The 23,084-nt window shown below is 38.5% G+C and overlaps 1 protein-coding gene across 1 annotated transcript in view; it reads right to left on the reverse strand.

The window, feature by feature from the left end:
• The window catches only part of NEK5 (NIMA related kinase 5), an 86,823-nt gene that overhangs the window by 46,382 nt on the left and 17,357 nt on the right, over positions 1 to 23,084 (reverse strand). Inside the window, exons 8-11 of the mRNA XM_066235401.1 lie at positions 18,082 to 18,136; positions 9,247 to 9,447; positions 9,086 to 9,167; positions 5,065 to 5,198 (exon numbers count right to left, since the gene is read on the reverse strand). Of these exons, the coding sequence (XP_066091498.1) occupies positions 5,065 to 5,198; positions 9,086 to 9,167; positions 9,247 to 9,447; positions 18,082 to 18,136 (472 nt within the window). The remainder of the gene's footprint in view (positions 1 to 5,064; positions 5,199 to 9,085; positions 9,168 to 9,246; positions 9,448 to 18,081; positions 18,137 to 23,084) is intronic.

Genomic DNA, 23,084 nt, shown 5'->3' on the forward strand with positions numbered 1-23,084 from the left:
AAAGCAAAAATGTTCATTTCATAATGATTAAGGGGATGCTGAATCAAGAAGACATAACAATTCTTGATATATATGCACCAAAGGAGCACCAAAATATATAAGACAGCTACTTATTGACCTTAAAACAAAAACTGACAAAAATACAATCATACTTGGAGACCTCAATACACCACTGATGGCTCTAGATCGGTCATCCAAACAGAGAACCAATAAAGATATATTGGCCTTAAACAAAACACTAGAGCACCTGGATATGATAGACATCTACAGGACATTTCATCCCAAAGTGACAGAGTATACATTTTTCTCCAGTGTACATGGATCATTCTCAAGAATTGAACATATATTGGGCCACAAAAACAATATCATCAAATTCAGAAAAATCAATGTTGTACCAAGCATATTTTCTGATCACAAAGCCTTGAAACTAGAATTCAACTGCAAAAAAGAGAAAAAAACCCCCACAAAAATGTGGAAACTAAACAACATACTTTTAAAAAATGAATGGGTCAAAGAAGAAATAAGCTCAGAGATCAAAAGATATATACAGACAAATGAAAATGACAATACGACATATCAGAATCTATGGGATGCAGCAAAAACAGTGATAAGAGGGAAGTTCATATCACTTCAGGCCTATATGAACAAACAAGAGAGAGCCCAAGTGAACCACTTAACTTCACACCTTAAGGAACTGGAAAAAGAAGAACAAAGACAACCCAAAACCAGATGAAGAAAGGAGATAATAAAAATCAGAGCAGAAATAAATGAAATAGAGAACAGGAAAATTATAGAACAAATTAATAGAACAAGGAGCTGGTTCTTTGAAAAGATCAACAAAATTGACAAACCCTTGGCAAGACTTACCAAGGAAAAAAGCGAAAGAACTCATATAAACAAAATCCAAAATGAAAGAGGAGAAATCACCACGGACATCATAGATATACAAAGAATTATTGTAGAATACTATGAAAAACTTTATGCCACTAAATTCAACAATCTAGAAGAAATGGATGAATTCCTAGAACAATACAACCTTCCTAGACTGAGTCAAGAAGAAGCAGAAAGCCTAAACAGACCAACTAGTAGGGAAGAAATAGAAGAAACTATTAAAAACCTCCCCCAAAATAAAAGTCCAGACCCAGACGGTTATACTAGCGAATTCTATCAAACATTCAAAGAAGACTTGGTTCCTATTCTACTCAAAGTCTTCCAAAAAATTGAAGAAGCAATTCTTCCAAACACATTTTATGAGGCCAACATAACCCTCATACTGAAACCGTGCAAGGACAGCACAAAAAAAGAAACTATAGACCAATATCTCTAATGAATCCAGATGCTAAATACTAAACAAAATACTAGCAAATCAAATACAACATCATATTAAAAAAACAATACATCATGATCAAGTGGGATTCATCCCAGAATCTCAAGGATGGTTCAACATACGTAAAATGGTTAACGTAATACACCACATCAACAAAACAAAGAACAAAAACCACATGATCTTATCAATAGATGCAGAAAAGGCATTCGATAAAATACAACACAAGTTTATGTTTAAGACTCTCAACAAAATGGGTATAGAAGGAAAATATCTCAACATGATAAAGGCCATATATGATAAACCATCAGCCAACATCATATTAAATGGCACAAAAGTGAAGGCTTTCCTCCTTAAATCAGGAACAAGACAGGGTTGTCCACTCTCTCCACTCTTATTTAATGTGGTACTAGAGGTTCTAGCCAGAGCAATCAGACAAGACAAAGAAATAAAAGGCATCCATATCGGAAAAGAAGAAGTAAAGGTATCACTTTTTGCAGATGATATGATTCTATACATCGAAAACCCCAAAGAATCTACAAAAAGACTACTAGAAACAATAAGCCAATACAGTGAGGTCACAGGATACAAAATTAACATACAAAAGTCCATAGCCTTTCTATATGCCAACAATGAAACATTTGAGAACGAACTCAAAAAAATAATCCCCTTCATGATTGCAACAAAAAAAATAAAATACCTAGGAATAAACATAACAAAGAATGTAAAAGACTTATATAACGAAAACTACAAACCATTGTTAAGGGAAATCGAAAAAGATACAATGAGATGGAAGAATATTCCTTGTTCTTGGATAAGAGAAATAAATATAATCAAGATGGCCATATTACCCAAAGCAATATATAAATTTAATGCAATTCCCATCAAAATTCCAATGACATTTTTTAAAGAAATGGAACACATCGGCCTAGCGTGCGGAGGACCCGGGTTCGATTCCCGGCCAGGGCACATAGGAGAAGTGCCCATTTGCTTCTCCACCCCTCCGCCGCGCTTTCCTCTCTGTCTCTCTCTTCCCCTCCCGCAGCCAAGGCTCCATTGGAGCAAAAGATGGCCCGGGCGCTGGGGATGGCTCTGTGGCCTCTGCCCCAGGCGCTAGAGTGGCTCTGGTCGCAATATGGCGACACCCAGGAGGGTCGCAACATGGCGACGCCCAGGATGGGCAGAGCATCGCCCCCTGGTGGGCAGAGCGTCGCCCCCTGGTAGGCGTGCCGGGTGGATCCCGGTCGGGCGCATGCGGGAGTCTGTCAGACTGTCTCTCCCTGTTTCCAGCTTCAGAAAAATGAAAAAATAAAAAAAATAAAAATAAAGAAATGGAACAAAAAACCATCAGATTTATATGGAACTATAAAAAACCCCTGATAGCCAAAGCAATTGTAAAGAAAAAGAACGAAGCTGGGGGCATTACAATACCTGACTTCAAACTATATTATAGAGCTATGACAATCAAAACACCATGGTATTGGCAGAAAAATAAACATTCAGACCAATGGAACAGAATAGAAAGTCCAGAAATAAAACCACATATATATGGTCAAATAATTTTTGATAAAGGGGCCAACAACACACAATGGAGAAAAGAAAGCTTCTTCAACAAATGATGCTGGGAAAACTGGAAAGCCACATGCAAAAGAGTGAAACTCGACTACAGTTTGTCCCCTTGTAGTAAAATTAATTCAAAATGGATCAAAGACCTAAATATAAGACCTGAAACAATAAAGTACATAGAAGAAGACATAGGTTCTAAACTCACTGACCTTGGTTTTAAAGAGCATTTTTTGAATTTGACTCCAAAGGCAAGGGAAGTGAAGGCAAAAATAAATGAATGGTACTACATCAGACTTAGAAGCTTTTGCTCAGCAAGAGAAACTGACAACAAAATAAACAGCCAATTAAACGGGAAATAATATTTTCAAACAACAGCTCAGATAAGGGGTTAATATCCAAAATATACAAAGAACTCATAAAACTCAACAACAAACAAAGAAACAATCCAATAAAAAAATGGGAAGAGGACATGAACAGACACTTCTCCCAGGAAGAAATACAAATGGCCAACAGATATATGAAAAGACGCTCATCTTCATTAGTTATTCGAGAAATGCAAATCAAAACTGCAATGAGATACCACCTCACACCTGTTAGATTAGCTATTATTAACAAGACAGGTAATAGCAAATATTGGAGAGGCTGTGGAGAAAAAGGAACCCTCATTCACTGTTGGTAGGAATGTAAAGTAGTACAACCATTATGGAAGAAAGTATGGTGGTTCCTCAAAAAACTGAAAATAGAACTACCTTATGACCTAGCAATCCCTCTACTGGGTATATACCCCCCAAACTCAGAAACATTAATATGTAAAGACACATGCAGCCCCATGTTCATTGCAGCATTGTTCACAGTGGCCAAGACATGGTAACAACCAAAAAGCCCATCAATAGAAGACTGGATAAAGAAGATGTGGCACATATACACTATGGAATACTACTCAGCCATAAGAAATGATGACATCAGATCATTTACAGCAACATGGTGGGATCTTGATAACATTATACGAAGTGAAATAAGTAAATCAGAAAAAACCAAGAACTGCATTATTCCATACGTAGGTGGGACATAAAAACGAGACTAGGAGACATCAATAAGAGTGTGGTGGTTATGTGGGGGGAGGGAGAGGAAAAGGGGGAGGGGAGGGGCACAAAGAAAACTAGATAGAAGGTGATGGAGGATAATCTGACTTTGGGTGATGGGTATGCAACATAATTGATTGACAAGATAACCTGGACATGTTTTCTTTGAACATATGTACCCTGATTAATTGATGTCACCCTAGTAAAATTAATTTAAAAAATAAATAAATAAACCATTATCTATTTTTAAAAAAAGAGCTTTTAGATGTTTTTCTCTCCTACAGGTCTTTGACAGAGTATTCTAAATCACAATAAGCTTTTTAAATTTCTTTAATAAAGTTAAGCCCCTTTCAAGCAGAATGAAGAGCAATGATTTTTTTAAATAGTTCTTTTTTAATTGATTTTATTTTATTGTGTTTACATAGATTCTAGTGTTGAAGAGCAATGATTTAACTAATAGTTTCAAAAATCTATTTATACACCAACATATTTTCTAAAATGTCTATATTTCAAGTAAACACTTAGTGAATGTATTTCCAAATGATCCTCTAATTATACCATGAGTCTTCTTTAAAATACAATTCTTCAATTAAATGACAATAGCTATTTTATTATTTTTATACCAGAAGCATTTCACTAGCATGAATTAAAAGATTTGACACTTCTGCTGAAGTGTATTCAAATGACTACACATAGACAATCTCGAAGATCAATGATCACATAATAAAAAAATTCTCAATGATGTCAGATTGAAGAGTATAAAATGCATAATGTTTTCTGTTACTATGCTACTTACTTGTCTTAAAAAGAAAATCTTATTTTAAGAAATTTTAAAAATTTTAGTTATAAAAAGAAAACTAATATTAATGTACAGAATACTTTTAAGAAAATATATCAATGTTTTAAGATATCTTAATCAGAAGTTGTCCAATGAAGTACCACTCTAATGCTCATTACAGAAAAATTTTATTATTAAGTACAAAACTAGTGGATTCCAAAGTAATGAACTTGTATCACATGAATATATGTAAGTAGGTTTGTAAAATATATCATCTGCTGAAGAAAACAGAAAAAGGGCTAAGTTCAACTTACAGATATGGGTTTCCAGGCTCCAGCTGATGGTCTCCACTCCTTTCTATATATTATATTCTTCCTTTTAACTGGCACTGATATTCTTGATCTTGGTAGGCACTTCCCCTGGAATCGCACTTTCTGTATTTTAGAATCTTATTTAACCAAAATAAAAGAACTTCAATTAAAATTTTTTTTCACATCTTTAATATTAATGCTTGTGAGAGTATAAACATATGGGACATTTCATAGCACAGTAAGTTTTTACCCAGAGACATTTATTCCCAGTGAGAAAAGTGCTGATGGAAAATTATTATGCACTTTTTTTGAATGGAGAAAGCTGTTTTTCCAAGGTTCCTTTACATATTTCTAGTAATGTATAATACCGCTTTTAAAAAAATTAAAAATTAATGTCAACATTTACAGAAACAATATGCATAATATAATATCACAAATAATTAAATTAAACACAGTATCAGGACACAACATCCACGTCACATTGTTGTTTGAACCATGTTGTTCTAATATGTTTTCTTCGTCACCATTCAAATCTGTTCTTGTTTTTTTTGTCTTTCCTATATTAGAGCAGTGGACAATGCACTTTGTCTCATTTTCTACTTACCTACTTTCTAAACGTTCTCAATCTAAACCAATACATAATGGTGCCAAACCAAATTAAACATGGCAAAGAGGTTAATTCATTCATTTTCCCTTTATGACTTTCCTCAGTTTTACTTTCTCTACCACATTGGATAGTATTTCCCTATCACTGAGTCATGAGAGAGATTTCCTAGTCCCCCTCACTCTTCAAATTCAGATGTTCTTCTGGCTCAATTATGCTCCTCTTATTTTCACAATACACTAGGGAACAAAACTTTTGTTGCATTCACAAAAACACTTGTTCTTACCTAATTCAAGTGTGCTGATCTCAAATCTGACATTAGTGTTTCTCTGTAAGATACAGATTTTTTGCAATTCAAGATTTTAAGTTTTCATGTTATTGTAAAATTTTCAACATTTAGTTTAACATAATGAAGTAGAATATCTTCTTGGGCATCATCTTTGTGAAAATATAATAATTTATATAATGCAGTAAATACACTAATACACCAGAAGATATAATTGCATCAGAATTTGTCTACAATTTCAAAATAGAACATTAAAACACATATTTTAATCATAAAATTTGCAGAAAACTTATTTAAATTCTATTCAGGCAAAAATTTGCGTTTGTAGCTCTTGCGTTTGTGTACTTGTTGAGTACAATCTCGTTTGATGCTTTGGCAGTAGTCTGCTCATCACTAACAGCTCCAAGATTTTCGGGAAACTTATCAAGGTGACTGTTCAGGAAGTGAATCTTAATGCTCATGTTACATCCAATGTCACGGAAAGCCAACAGCATCCTTTGAACCAGAAGTTCATAGTTTTCTGCTTTTTTGTTGCCAAGGAAGTTCTTTGTAACTGCCACAAAAGACTGCCATGCTGCTTTCTCCTCCTTATTCATCTTCATGGCAAATTCTTCGTCACATATGAGGCTTCGAATTTGAGGTCCATCAAATACACCTGCTTTTATCTTCTTGAAAGACAAGGCAGGAAAAGCAGAAATAATATGCTGAAAGCATTCACTTTCTCTATTCAAAGCCTGAACAAACCGCTTCATTAAGCCAAGTTTGATGTGAAGTGGGGGAAAAATGATTCTGTCTTGATTAACTACAGGTTCATTCACAATATTTTGCATCCCTACTTCCAGAGCTTCACGTTTTGGCCCCTCCTTCTGTGTCCAGTGTTTCTTCCAGGCTTGGCTGTCCCACAAACACAGAAAGCAAGGATACTTTGTGAAACCTCTCTGTTGTCCTAGCAGGAAATTTACCATTTTAAGATCCACACAAATGATCCAGTTATGTTCCTCATACTTCAGAAAGTTGAGGACAATTTTTATGTCATTATAATCTTCTCACAGATGAGTTGAATAACCAATTGGAACTGCTGCATAAACATTACCGTTGTGTAGGAGAACACATTTCTGACTCTGTTTAGAGCTGTCAAGAAATAGCTGCCATTCTGTTGGACTGTAAGTGGTAACACCTAGCTGGCTGAGAAGAGTACTGATATCATGGCAGTAAACAAAGTGTTTGTCTTTGGAAAAAAAGTTCACAAAAATTTGTTCACGCTTCCTGAAATGGGATACTTTAGCTGATCAGTAAAGTACATTCTTTTCTTGAAACCTGGAGGCTAATAACTCAGCTGCTCTCTTTGATAGACCCAAATCTCTTATTAAGTCATTTAATTCGGGTTGGCTAAACTGCTGAGGGGTTAATGACTGCTTGGCATCAGAATAAGACCCTTCAGATTCTACAACCATTTCCTCATGCATCTTATCAAAATATACTTGATTACCATGTTTACTTTCTTCGTCTTTAGAAGAACTAAAACCATTGAAAACTGGAACTGGGAGTGTCTCAGAGTGTGGGATATGTCGTGTTGCTGAAGGAATATTAGGATATGTGATCATATGCCGTTTTTTCTTACCGATGCCCTTTGTATGGATCAGACAGAAATAACAGTCACTGCTGTGGTCCTTAGGTTCATGCCAAACCATGGGAATACCAAAAGGCATTCCTTTGCATTTTCTTTTTGTCCAGTCATGAAGCATTTCCTCACAATTATGACACACAATATGAGGAGCTCAATTATTGTCTTGATCGCCCAAGGGAACTTGAAAATAGGCAATATATGCATATGTCACAAATGATGAAATATTGTGCCTTTGACGTTGAAGTGTGTAACAGCCACATATATAACAGAAGGTGTCAGGACTATTCTTACATTTACGCCTACTCAAAGAAGCCATGATTCAATCTTAAAACAAAATAAGAGTATGTTTTTATCAGATAATAATTTTTTACATTTAAAAACAACTACAATTATGTAAAAGTGATGTTTGTAAAACATTAATTGCCTTGTGGTATGTTCAATCCAAGAGTCATTGCCCTTTAACTCCAATTTAAAAACCAGTGCATGCCATTAACTGTAACAAAAAGAAATTAAAATTGCATAAAAACTAGAGCGTGCACCAAAAAATGGATTTCAGATTTGGAATCAGTGATGCAGAAATATACAGAAACAGTTCTAAAACCTCACGCAACAGAAAATGAAAAAAAAATTGTTCCCCAGTGATTGAATTAGTATTTTCCCTTTGCTAATCTCTTTCTCTCTCTCTCTCTCTCTCTCTCTGATACACACACACACACTCACACACGGAGCACTTCATGTCATCAGCTGATTCCTGACACTAAAATTTTTTTTGCTTAACATTACCATAAAGTATCACCAGCTTTCTTTGGGGGTCACATAGTTATGCTTCTACTGTTACTGATCAGGTCCAAGATCCTAACTTCAGCTCCAATGGGACTTCCCAAGAGAATTCTTAATGGCCAGTTCTTCCCCTCTATTTCAAAAACAAGCTTTACGTCATCAACCCATGTCTGTGTGTGAATCCTCTCTCACTCTCCATACCTCCTCTATACAAAAGTTAAGTTGGGTTCTACCTCTTCAAGCATCTCTGTATTAGTAAATCCACTGCCTCATGCAGTTTTCCTAGTAAAGAGAAAAGAGATGGTTCCTCCAGGTAACACGAGCTAGATATACAGGCACACCCACTAGCCACCCTTGGACAAGACGATTTTTCTCCTGGGTAGATTGCTCTTTTTTTTTTTTTATATGCCTTGACCGCGGGCCTTCAGCAGACCCGAGTAACCTCTTGCTCGAGCCAGCGACCTTGGGCTCAAGCTGGTGAGCTTTTGCTCAAACCAGATGAGCCCTCCCTCAAGCTGGCGACCTTGGGGTCTCGAACCTGGGTCTTCCGCATCCCAGTCCGACTCTCTATCCACTGCACCACTGCTTGGTCAGGCTGCTCATATTTTTTTTAAATGTCCACGTTCAATATAATGGGTGACATTTCCCTGCTAATATTGTCAGCCATATACTATAACTCATGTGAGACACATATACTGTTTTTGATTGACAGTGAAGTCGTTCTTACCTTGGACCACCTTCCCAGCAGACTGAGGAGCTGCCACTCCCGTGCTAGGCGTCAGGGCGTGACCGAATTCTTCCTGAATGACCTGAAATTGAGCACGCGTGTCGAGGGCCAGCTGACCAAAACTTCTACCAAAACCCAGACAGAATCAACTCGGAACTCACCTCGGGAGTCAAGCATTTGGCAATAAGATTCTCTAGAAAAGGCTTTTTCAAAATTGAGTTAATAGACGGCCGATCTCGGGGAGATACTTTGAAGAGCTGTGATATCAAGGACTGCAGGTCATAGGAAAACCGAGGAGATACTGGGGCAAAACATGCCTGACAAATCTTCAGAACCAGCTGGTGTAAGTTGTTACCCTCAAACTGAAAGGACAATAACATTCAATTAGGGAAAAATTCAATACTATTATTTAAAGTAATATCAAGAAGCAAAACAATGTTTACTGTTCAGTTCGAAGCACCATGATCCACCTTAAATTGTTTTCATCAACTAATAGTTCATAAGTAGATATTGTAGGCAGTAATTCAATGAAATCCCATGTTATTTTTTTTCTTTTTTTCTTTTCTTTTTTTACAGGGACAGAGAGAGTTAGAGAGAGGGGTCGATAGGGACAGACAGACAGGAACAGAGAGAGATGAGAAGCATCAATCATCAGTTTTTCCTTGCGACACCTTAGTTGTTTATTGATTGCTTTCTCATATGTGTCTTGACCGTGGGCCTTCAGCAGATCGAGTAACCCCTTGCTTGAGCCAGTGACCTTGGGTCCAAGCTGGTGAGCTTTTGCTAAAGCCAGATGAGCCCGCACTCAAGCTGGTAACCTCGGGGTCTCAAACCTAGGTCCTCTGCATCCCAGTCTGACGCTCTATCCACTGCGCCACCACCTGGTCAGGCAAAATCCCATGTTATTTAAAACAATATTTTGTGTTTTACTTTTTTATTATCAAAATAATATTTGTGCACTCTAGAAAACTGGAAGGGGAAGGTACAGGAAGTTATAAATAGGCAGGTAAAATATGTATAATTTTACCACCCAGAGGTATAGTTCCTCCTAGACTTTTTAAAAAGTAATGTCTATTTTATAGAGTTGAGGACATAATTATATGAAATTTTACATCTTTAAAAAAAATTAACATAACAAACATTTCCACAAAATTTTCATAAACAAGAAAATCTTCCATTGTATGAAATCACCAGTTATTTACACTTACAACCACGTGTTACATAAGAATGTTTTAGTCAACCATGGTCCACATACAACAGTGGTCCAACAGGACTGTAATAGATTATAAACAACAAAGAAAAGAAAAGGCTGGACCCATCTACAGTATTAAATTTATCACTAGCTCTGGGTAGTTTAAACAGATGAATAGGTAGAGTGCTGTCCACACGCCCTGTGCCCTGCCTTGGCTGGGGCCTGAGGTTGGTGATGGAGCAAGGGGTGCAGGCTGGAGAGGAAGGTAGCATGGGAGCCCACCCCAAGCCCACTCATGCCCATCCTGGCATACACATATGCATGGGTACACACACTTTATCTCTCATGTCTTATTTTTATTGTATTTTTTTATGTTTAAATGTTTAAATACACAAATACCATTGTGTTACAATGGCCTATTCTTTATAATAGGAGCAATAGGCTATATACCTACCATACAGGCTAGGTGTATAGTAGGCTGTACCGTATAGGTTTGTGTAAGTGCACTCCAGGGTTCACACAACAAATAAATCACTCAAGAACACATTTCTTAGAATGTATCTCTGATGTTAAGTAACGCATGACTGTAATAATCATGTTTAGCATCAAAGTGTGGCAGTAAAGTTGCAGGTGTTGGTAAGATACTTACTAGCTGTGTGACCTTGGACAATGATGATGATGATGATGATGATGATGATGATGATAACAGCTCTGTAGAAAACAGTCAACACAGCAGGCCTATGACTGCTATCCTTAGAAAGGCCTGCTGATAAGATTGGCCCTTGGTTGATATCTGGGAACTTAGATTTCAGGAGAGTTCCCACCATTCCTTAAATGCTCAGAGTGGCTCTCTTTGCCTATACTGTTTATGTAAACAATATGTTTATGTTTAACACCTGCTTTCTTCCTAGGAATCTGGAAGTTTGGTACATGCCAGACAGAGGGCACCTACATGACCAGTCTGCTAAATAACTGGGGCATGGAGTCTCTAATGAGCTTCCCTGGTACATAACATTTCACACATATTGTCACAACTTGTTGCTGGAAGAATTAGCTCATCCTGTGTGAGTCTACTGGGGGAGGCTCTTGGAAGCTTGTGCCTGGTTTCCTACAGACTTCACCCAGGCAGATTTTTCTTTGCTGATTATATATATTCACACTACTTATTTTTTTTATTTTATTTTTTTTTTATTTTTATTTTTTAATATTAATATTTTTTTATTAAATTTAATGCAGTGACATTGATAAATCAGGGTACATATGTTGAGAGAAAATATCTCTAGATTATTTTGACATTTGATTGTGCTGTATACCCCTCCCGCAAAGTTAAATTGTCTTCTGTCACCTTCTATCTGGTTTTCTTTGTGCCCCTCCCCTCCCCTAACCCCTCTCTCCTTCTTCACCCCCTCCCCCCTCCCCCAACCCCCCCGCCCCTGTTGCCATCACATTCTTGTTCATGTCTCTGAGTCTCATTTTTATGTCCCTTCTATGTATGGATTCATCTCAGTTTTTTTCTGATTTACTTATTTCACTCCGTATAATGTTATCAAGGTCCATCCATGTTATTGTAAATGATCCGATGTCATCATTTCTTATGGCTGAGTAGTATTCCATAGTATATATGTACCAAAGTTTTTTAATCCACTCGTCCTCTGACGGACACTTGGGCTGTTTCCAGATCTTCGCTATTGTGAACAATGCTGCCACAAACATGCGGGTGCATTTCTCCTTTTGGAGCCGTTCTATGGTGTCCTTGGGGTATATTCCTAAAAGTGGGATAGCTGGGTCAAAAGGCGGTTCGATTTTCAGTTTTTTGAGGAATCTCCATACTGTTTTCCACAGTGGCTGCACCAGTCTGCATTCCCACCAGCAGTGCAGGAGGGTCCCCTTTTCTCCACATCCTCGCCAGCACTTATTCTGTGTTGTTTTGTTGATAAGCGCCATTCTGACTGGTGTAAGGTGATATCTCATTGTGGTTTTAATTTGCATTTCTCTAATGATTAGTGATGTTGAGCATTTTTTCATATGCCTATTGGCCATCTGTATGTCCTCTTTGGAGAAGTGTCTATTCATCTCTTTTGCCCATTTTTGGATTGGGTTGTTTGTCTTCCTGGTGTTGAGTTTTACAAGTTCTTTATAAATTTTGGTTATTAACCCCTTATCAGACGTATTGTCAAATATGTTCTCCCATTGTGTAGTTTGTCTTTTTATTCTGTTCTTGTTGTCTTTAGCTGTGCAAAAGCTTTTTAGTTTGATATAGTCCCATTTGTTTATCCTGTCTTTTATTTCACTTCCCCGTGGAGATAAATCAGCAAATATATTGCTCCGAGAGATGTCGGAGAGCTTACTGCCTATGTTTTCTTCTAAGATGCTTATGGTTTCACGGCCTACATTCAAGTCTTTTATCCATTTTGAGTTTATTTTTGTGAGTGGTGTAAGCTGGTGATCTAGTTTCATTTTTTTGCAGGTAGCTGTCCAATTTTCCCAACACCATTTGTTAAAGAGGCTGTCTTTACTCCATTGTATTTCCTTACCTCCTTTGTCAAATATCAGTTGTCCATAGAACTGTGGGTTTATTTCTGGGTTCTCTGTTCTATTCCATTGATCTATATGCCTGTTCTTATGCCAGTACCAGGCTGTTTTGAGTACAATGGCCTTGTAGTATAACTTGATATCAGGAAGTGTGATACCTCCCCCTTTATTCTTCTTTTTTAAGATTGCTGAGGCTATTCGTGTCCTTTTTTGGTTCCATATAAATTTTTGGAATATGTGTTCTATATCTTTGAAGTATGTCATTGGTATTTTAATTGGTATTGCATTGAATTTATAAATTGCTTTGGGTAATATAGACATTTTAATGATGTTTATTCTTCCTAACCATGAGCACGGTATATGCTTCCACTTGTTAGTATCTTCCTTGATTTCTTTTATCAATGTTTTGTAATTTTCCGAGTACAAGTCTTTAGTCTCCTTGGTTAAGTTTACTCCTAGGTACTTTATTTTTTTGGTTGTAATTGTGAAGGGGATTGTTTCCTTAATTTCTCTTTCTGACTGTTCATTGTTGGTGTATAAAAATGCTTCTGATTTCTGAGTATTGATTTTATATCCTGCCACTTTGCTGAATTTATTTATCAGGTCCAGTAGTTTTTTGACTGAGACTTTAGGGTTTTCTATATACAATATCATATCATCTGCAAATAATGATAGTTTTACTTCTTCTTTTCCAACTTGAATGCCTTTTATTTCTTCTTCTTGTCTGATTGCTGTGGCTAGGACTTCCAGGACTATGTTAAATAAGAGTGGTGAAAGGGGGCACCCCTGCCTTGTTCCTGATCTTAAGGGTATTGCTTTTAATTTTTGCCCATTGAGTGTGATGTTGGCTGTGGGTTTCTCATAGATGGCTTTTATCATGTTGAGGTATGTTCCCTGTATTCCCACTTTGCTGAGAGTTTTGATCATGAATGGGTGCTGGATTTTATCAAATGCTTTTTCTGCATCTATTGAAATTATCATATGGTTTTTCTCCTTCTTTTTGTTTATGTGATGAATCACATTGATTGATTTACGAATATTGTACCAGCCTTGCCTCCCCAGAATAAATCCCACTTGATCATGGTGTATGATTTTTTCCATATATTGTTGGATCCGGTTTGCTAATATTTTGTTGAGGATTTTAGCATCTATATTCATCAGAGATATTGGCCTATAATTTTCTTTCTTTGTGTGGTCTTTGCCTGGTTTTGGAATCAGAATTATGCTCGCCTCATAAAAGGAGTTTGGAAGTCTTCCTTCCTCTTGAATTTTTTGAAATAGTTTGAGAAGGATAGGAGTTAGTTCTTCTTTGAATATTTGGTAGAATTCCGTTGTGAAGCCATCGGGCCCCGGACTTTTCTTTGTTGGGAGTTTTTTGATAACTGTTTCGATCTCCTTTGGTGTAATTGGTCTGTTTAAGTTTTCTGATTCTTCCAGATTGATTTTTGGAAGATTGTACGTTTCAAGGAATTTGTCCATTTCATCTAGGTTGTCTAGATTTTTGGCATACAGTTCTTCATAGTATTTTCTTACAATATTTTGTATTTCTGTTGTGTCAGTTGTTATTTCTCCTCTCTCATTTCTAATTTTATTTATTTGAGTCCTCTCTCTCTTTTTCTTGGTGAGTCTACTTAAAGGTGCATCAATCTTGTTTACCTTTTCAAAGAACCAGCTCCTAGTTTCATTGATCCTCTGTATTGTTTCTTTAGCCTCTATGTCATTTATTTCTGCTCTGATCTTTATTATTTCCTTCCTTCTACTACATTTGGGCTTTACTTGCTGTTCTTTTTCTAATTCTTTTAGATGCAGGGTTAAGTTGTTTATTTGAGCTTTTTCTAGCTTCTGAAAGTGTGCCTGTAGTGCTATGAACTTCCCTCTCAGCACTGCTTTCGCTGTGTCCCATAAATTTTGAGTTGTTGTATGCTCATTGTCATTCGTTTCTAGGAATTTCTTTATTTCTTCTTTGATCTCATTCTTAATCCATTCATTATTTAACACCCTGCTATTTAGTTTCCATGTGTTTGAGAATTTTTGAGCTTTTCTGCTGTGATTCATTTCTAGTTTCATGCCGTTGTGATCGGAGAAAGTGCTTGATATGATTTCAGTCTTCTTAAATTTGTTGAGAGCACTTTTGTGCCCTAACATGTGGTCTATCCTAGAGAATGTACCATGAGCACTTGAAAAGAATGTATATTCTGCTGCTTTAGGGTGAAAGGTTCTGAAGATATCTATTAAATCGAGTTGATGTAGTGTTTCCAATAAGTCTGCTGTTTCTTTGTTAATTTTCTTTCTTGAGGATCTATCTAGTGATGTTAGTGGGGTATTGAAATCCCCTACTATTATAGTATTGCTGTTGATCTCGCCCTTTAAATCCATCAAAGTCTGCTTTATATATTTGGGTGCTCCTATATTAGGTGCATAGATATTTATAATAGTTATATCTTCCTGTTGGTATACTCCCTTTATCATTATGTAGTGGCCTTCTTTATCTCTTACTATATCCTTTGTTTTAAAGTCCAATTTGTCTGATATAAGTATTGCTACCCCAGCTTTTTTTTTCATTTCCATTTGCATGAAACATTTTTTTTCCATCCTTTTACCTTCAATCTGTGTGTGTCTTTTGTTCTAAGGTGTGTCTCTTGTAGACAACATATGTATGGGTCCTGTTTTCTTATCCACGCAGCTACCCTATGTCTTTTGATTGGATCATTTAATCCATTTACATTTAAGGTTATTATTGATATGTAGTTGTTTATTGCCATTTTCTTCTTTAAAGGTGTATTCCTTTTTCTTTTTTTTTTTTCTGTATTCTTTTCCCACTTTATCTGTTTACACCAGGCCCCTTAATATTTCCTGCAGCATTGGTTTGGTTGTAATGAATTCCTTGAGTTGTTTTTTGTCTGGGAAGCTTTTTATTTCTCCTTCAATTTTAAACGATAGCCTTGCTGGATAAAGTAGTCTTGGTTGTAGGTTCTTGTTCTGCATTACTTTGAATATTTCTTGCCATTCCCTTCTGGCCTCAAGTGTTTCTGTTGAGAAGTCAGATGTCATCCTTATGGGGGCTCCTTTGTAGGTGATAACTTTTTTTTCTCTTGCAGCTTTTAATATTTTCTCTTTATCGCTTAGCTTTGGTATTTTAATTATGATGTGTCTTGGTGTAGGTTTCTTTGGGTTTCTCTTTAATGGAGTCCTCTGTGCTTCTTGGATTTGTGAGAGTTTCTCTTGCATTAATTTAGGGAAGTTTTCAGCTATGATATGATTGAACAAAGTCTCTATCCCTTGTTCTTTTTCTTCTTCTTCAGGAACCCCTATGATGCGGATGTTATTTCTCTTCATGTTGTCATAGAGCTCTCTAAGAGTTTCCTCTGACTTTTTGAGTCTTTTTTCTCTTTTCTTCTCTGCTTTCATGCCTTCATTCCAGTTGTCTTCTAACTCGCTGATTCGATCCTCTGCTCTATCTATCCTGTTTTTAATTCCTTCCATTGTGGTCTTTATTTCTGATATTGTATTTGTCGTCTCCAACTGATTCTTTTTTATACTTGCTATTTCTTTATTTAGGTTTTCAAACTCCCCCTCCATTGTTGTTCTAAGATCCCTAAGTATCCTTACAATCATTATTTTGAACTCCGCATCTGGAAGTTTGATTATTTCCATATCACTCAGTTCATCTCTCGAAAGTGTCTCTTGTGGTTTCATTTGGATTGCACTCCTTTGTTTTCTCATCTTCTTCTTTTTTTTTTTTTATTTGTAGAGTTGATTGAGTCTAGGCTTGGTGTTGTCTGCCTCCAGTTTTCAGTTGTGTTATTTTTAGGTCTTCGTGGGTTGGTATCAGCTATTATTTGTAATCCACTTTGGGATTTGGGCAGCTTTGAAGTCTTGATTTGTTTGTTTTCTTAACAGGTGATAGTCTTGTTAACTGATCTCAGCAGGGGGCTTCCTTGAAACTGTATCCAGGAATGCTGTGGGTGTAACCTGAGACGCTGAAGGTCTCTTCCTCCAACTAATCTCACTGGGGGCAGGGTTTTTTCTCTCAGCTTCAGTAGGGGGAGGTGTATCTCAGATCTCCATGGAGACCTGAGTTACTGCCCCTCCTCCCCACTTCTTGTTTTCAGCTGTGTCTTGTTGTGCTGATTGGAGCTGGATAGATGTCCGGAGATCTCTGATCCGGAAGCACTTCAGCTCTGTTTTGTGAAAGGTTCAGTCCCTCCCCCAGCTATGGCCGCCTCCAGCACGAATGAGTCAGCTTTTTTATTTTGTTTCTTGCATACCTTAGCCCCTCACAGTCTGTCCCTCTCCCTGTCTTTTCCACTTGGGAGATAAGCTGGTCTTTTCAACCCACCTTGCTCCCTGGTCGCCAGGTAAGTGGCTGTGAGCAGTAGTTTCTGCTCTTTCCTCTGTGAAATCCTCTCTGGGCTCTCAGCCTCACCCCCCCCTCCGTTCCTGTAAGCAGAGGAGATTCAGGCACTCCTTACCAGGATTATTGTGGCTTCCTCTTTGCTCCTTGGTTTTTGAGAGCTGTTCTTGCAGTTCAGTGTTGGTTTTTCATGCTGATTTTTTCTAAATTGATTTGTATTCCAGTTTGGTGTTGAGAGCTGGGTGTCTGTGCATCCGCCTACTCCGCTGCCATCTTCTCTCTCGCACACTACTTATTTTTAATGGAAATATGCTACATACACTATTTTACAACTTGGAATTTTTACTTTATAATGTAGCTTGGACATATTTCTATGTCAGCATATATAGATCTATCATTTTTCTTTCTTTCTTTCTTTTTTGTTTTGTATTTTTCTGAAGTTGGAAATGGGGAGGCAGTCAGACAGACTCCCGCATGTGCCTGACCAGGATCCACCTGGCACGCCCACCAGGGGGCGATGCTCTGCCCATCTGGGGCATTGCTCTGTTGCAACCAGAGCCATTCCAGCGCCTGAGGCAGAGGCCACAGAGACATCCTCAGCACCTGGGCCAACCTCGCTCCAATGGAGCCTCGCTGTGGGAGGGGAAGAGAAAGACAGAGAGGAAGGAGGGGGGAGGGGTGGAGAAGCAGATGGGCACCTCTCCTGTGTGCCCTGGCTGGGAATCAAACCCGAGACTCCTGCATGCCAGGCCAACACTCTACCACTGAGCCAACTGGCCAGGGCCTATCATTTTTCTTAATAACTTGTCCACATAATTTTGAACAGTCGAATAAAACCAAACATTAACCTTTTCTTCTGAGAAGTTAATTTATGCAGTTTCAATAATTCAATATTAATCTGATGATTAACATACTTACAGGATGCTTGAGTGTACAGAGCTCATATAAAACACAGCCAAGAGACCAAATATCCCTGGAGAAGATAAAAGTTTATATACTAAAAAATATACATAGTTCTTAATAAAAGCCTTATCTTCCAGGGCCTTATTTTTACTGTTTTATACAGGCTGACTAGTTTTAGAAACATTTTCATATACATTATCAAATCTTATTCTTACTAACATATGAAGTAAAATAAAAGCAATTTGTAGTATGTCAGAATCTTAACAGAGAAAAGGTATATCAACTTGCTACCATCTGATTCTTCAATATTTACTTCAACATCATGTGCTCAAAGAAAATGTGCATGAAATATTGAGTATTTGGTGGAGGGAAGCAGGACTGAAACATGAATTTGTTTTGATTCAAAAGTTACAATTTGGTTGATTTAGCAAGGTATATTCTACTCAAGGCTGTTGACAGAGCCAAAGGTATATTAAGTGATGAATATAGTATCTGGTACTCAATAAATTAGGAAAATGTGCTTACAATATAATGCAATAAATGTGCTTACTAGAGACTTGCTCTATAGGGCTTAGCATTTATATGTGATTGGATTTAATAAGGAGTTATCGTATAGCAGTGGTCCCCAACCTTTTTTGGGCCACGAACTGGTTTAATGTCAGAAAATATTTTCACAGACTGGCCTTTAGGGTGGGATGGATAAATGTATCATGTGACTGAGACAAGCATCAAGAGTGAGTCTTAGATGGATGTAACAGAGGGAATCTGGTCATTTTTTAAAAATAAAACATTGTTCAGACTTAAATATAAATAAAACGGAAATAATGTAAGTTATTTATTCTTTCTCTGTGGACCGGTACCAAATGGCCCACGGATCGATACCAGTCCGTGGCCCGGGGGTTGGGGACCACTGCCATATAGAACAAAAAGCATAAATTTAAGAAAATTAAAAATATATATAAGAAAATAAAAATATATATTTTTAAGAAAAAAATATACAATGAGAAGTCAAGGAAACAAGAAGGTAGTAAAAGAGTCAAAATCAGAAGGATTCAGAAAAGTGAGGTAAATTGCTCCACTATTCAGCAACAGTTCCTCTGAGTTGTGTGCAGGAGGAGCAGAGAGAGAGAGACTAAAGCAGGGGTTAGGAACCTATGGCTCGCGAGCCAGATGTGGCTCTTTTGATGGCTGCATCTGGCTCACAGATAAATTTTTAATTAAAAAAATAATAACGTTAAAAATATAAAACGTGCCTGACCTGTGGTGGCGCAGTGGATAAAGCAACGACCTGGAACGCTGAGGTCGCCGGTTCAAAACCCTGGGCTTGCCTGGTCAAGGCACATATGGGAGTTGATGCTTCCTGCTCCTCCCTCGCCCTTATCTCTCTCTCTCTCTCTCTCTCTCTCTCTCTCTCCTCTCTAAAAATTAATAAAAGAAAAATTTAAAACAACAACAAAAAACCCAGATGAGCCAGCACTCGGGCCGGTGACTTTGGGGTCTCGAACCTGGGTCCTCGGTAACCAGTCTGACACTCTATCCACTGCGCCACAGCCTGGTCAGTCTCAAACCCACTTTAAAAATATATATATAAAATGTTCTCATGTATTACAATCCATTCATTTCGTTCTCATGTATTACATTATCACTCATGTTCATGGTTGCAGGTGGCTGGAGCCAATCACAGCTGTCCGCCGGGACAACACCAAATTTTTATTGGATAATAAATAACGTACATGGGTCGTTGTATGGCTCTCACGGAATTACATTTTAAAATATGTGGCGTTCATGGCTCTCTCAGCCAAAAAGGTTACTGACCCCTGGGCTAAAGGTATGAGCACAGACTAGGTAGAAAACAACTTCCAATTGGTTTATAGACTTTTTCCAGAGTTTCTAGAAATATGCTGACTACTTTCCTCCATCACACAGAATTTTGTCTTTTCCTGGTCTTCCTGGGTCCAAACTTCTCCTCTGTCCCAGACAGCCCTTAGTAGATCATTGGATGGGAACCCTGGCAGGCCTTATGCCTCCCTCGGTGTCTTTTTTTTCTCTCTCTGGTTTTCTGAAGCTGGAAACGGGGAGAGACAGTCAGACAGACTCCCGCATGCGCCCGACCAGGATCCACCCAGCATGCCCACCAGGGGCAATGCTCTGCCCACCAGGGGGCGATGCTCTGTCCCTCCGGGGTGTCGCTCTGCAGGGACCAGAGCCACTCTAGCGCCTGGGGCAGAGGCCAAGGAGCCATCCCCAAAGCCCGGGCCATCTTTGCTCCAATGGAGCCTTGGCTGCGGGAGGGGAAGAGAGACAGAGAGGAAGGAGGGGGGGTTGGAGAAGCAAATGGGCGCTTCTCCTGTGTGCCCTGGCCGGGAATCGAACCCCGGTCCCCCGCACGCCAGGCCGACGCTCTACCGCTGAACCAGCCAGGGCTTGAGGACTGTGGCAAACCTTGAAAGGGTTCCTTCTAGACGGGTCAGCTAATTATTGCTAAAATCTAATTATCAAATGCACCAAATCAATATATTTGAATGTTGACCCAAATTTTTAAGAAACGGTACAAGTAAACAACACAGTGCGCTAACCCAGGGCGCTCCGCGGGCAGCAGACCTACACTCTGTCCGGGACAGCCAGCCGTCTCCCCAGCCCTGCGCTAGCTGCGGTCCGCTCAGCTGCTGGCCAGACCCTCTGGTGCGTATTCTTTTATCATGCAGAGAGATAATTACTATTATTTTTGTAAATATCTACTAACTGGTTTTTGTAGTCCATTTATCTTTCAAAATTATACAGTTACTTATCCCTTGGGAATTTTCTAAACAAATGGACAATTAACTCTCAAAAGGAATACAGTCTTCCTGTTAGCCAAGCTGGTTTAAATGACAGCCAAGCTTTGAAAAGTGATTTTTTTTTCCTTTTCCTGATACTGCAGTAAAAATTACCTCATCTTCATCTATTATCACTAAGTATATTAATATTACTGCTGAGAACTAGGCTCTAGTATCATATACACAAAAACTAGCTAGGCTTTGAAGGTGGAGCACACCTTAATGATGACCTAGCCAACACTCTTGTCATTATAGATAGGAGAACTGAGGCTCACAGAGGTCAACACATGGGGTCAAACTGGTGACAGAGCGAAGCGTGGGGAAGAAAGAAACATTTCTCTCTCCTCAAGGTTCTTTCAGCTGGTCTAATAATTAAATCTACAAGAGGCAAATTAACAAGAGGAAATAATTAAATTTAATTACATATGGACATATGGAAACCCCACACTCACAAGAGGTTCAGAGACAAAGGGAAAATGAAGTATGTATGACATCCTGAGCTCAGGATGAAGTAAGGTATCTTGGGGCTTCAAAGGGGAGGAAAGTCACTGTGGGATAAGAACAGGTTTTGAGTAATTAGAAGTTTGTCTTGGGCCCTTGCTGGTTGGTTCAGTGGTAGAGCATCGGCCTGGCATGTGGATGTACCGGGTTCGATTCCCGGTCAGGGCACACAGGAGAAGCAACCATCTGCTTCTCCATCCCTCTCCCTCTCCTTCTTCCTCTCCCTCTCCCTCTCCCTTTCCCTTTCCCTTTCCCTTTCCTTCTCCCTCTTCCTCTCCCTTCTCTCTCTCTCTCTCTCTCTCTCTCTCTCTCTCTCTTTCCTGCAGCCATGGCTCAATTGGAGCAAGTTGGCCCCATGCACTGAGGATGGCTCCACGGCCTTGCCTCAGGTGCTAAAATAGCTTGGTTGCCAAGCAATGGAGCAATGGCTCCAGATGGGCAAAGCATAGTCTGGTAGGGGGTTTGCCAAGTGGATCCCAGTCAGGGTACATGCGGGAGTCTGTCTCTGCCTCTCTGCTTCTCACTTAAATAAAAATTTTAAAAAAAGAAGAAAAAAAAGTTTGCCCTGCTCTATAGATAGGTCAAAAAGGTTATTTCTGATAATTTCTTATTACAGGCAAGGCCTCTAATTTAAATTCTTCTAGGTAATTAAGGGGGAGCAGAAGTTACTCTGGAGCCCACAGGGTCTTGGTTGCCTTTAGCTCAAAAATAGCCCACATACCACACAGCACACCTTGAGGTGACTCATTCTGAGCTCCTACAGAAGAGTAGGGTGCCGAGCTCCCACTCTAGTGGTGGTCTGACACCGACCACACTGCCTTCTATCTTCTCACCTACAACATTTTTCTGCAGCAATGCAAACAGTGCTTAGAAGGCATTGTGGGGGTTCAGAATGAACAGCCCCAACATGTGATTTAGTGGTATTCAGATTACTTTAAACCAAAGGTAACTTTAGCCAAAGGTTCAAGAGAAACTTCTGCCCCTCCTTTTAACCACTTAGAAACTTGAATTAGGAGCCTAGCCCATAATAAGCTATTATCAGAAATAACAACTTTTGACCTATCTATAGGGCAGGGGATAAACATCTATTTCTCTATTTCTAAAAGTCTGTTCTTGTCATCTTGCAATGACCACTTGAAACCCCTAAAAGACCTTAGCTCATCCCTTGCTCAGAATGTCTTTTATACCCATGTTCCCTTTCTATCTCTGAACCTCTCCTGCATGTGAGGTCTCTTCCATATATACACAATTTCCATACAGACGTAGGTATCAAATTTGGTTATTTTCTCTTGCTAACCTGTTTCATGTTCATTTGATTATTAAACCAACCAGAAGAATTTTGAGGGTAAAGTTTGTTCCTTCCCAACAATATGAAAATCATATACAAAGTTGACATCACATGACTGCAATTTTTAATGTTATCCTTTCCCTCACTTGTATCTTTAAAAAAATTTTTTTAGATTTTATTTATTTATTGTAGGGAGAGGAGACAGAGAGAGAGAGAGAAGGGGGGAGGAGCAGGAAGCATCAACTGTTGTATGTGCCTTGACCAGGCAAGCCCAGGGTTTTGAACCAGCAACCTCAGCATTCCAGGTCAACGCTTTACCCACTGCGCCACCACAGGTCAGGCCTCTCACTTGTGTCTTTAAATAAAGAGAGTTTGCTTTTTTCTAAATAGGTTCAGAAGCTTTTGGGAACACT

Source organism: Saccopteryx bilineata, chromosome 6, assembly GCF_036850765.1.
Source record: "Saccopteryx bilineata isolate mSacBil1 chromosome 6, mSacBil1_pri_phased_curated, whole genome shotgun sequence".
Lineage (NCBI taxonomy): Eukaryota > Metazoa > Chordata > Mammalia > Chiroptera > Emballonuridae > Saccopteryx > Saccopteryx bilineata.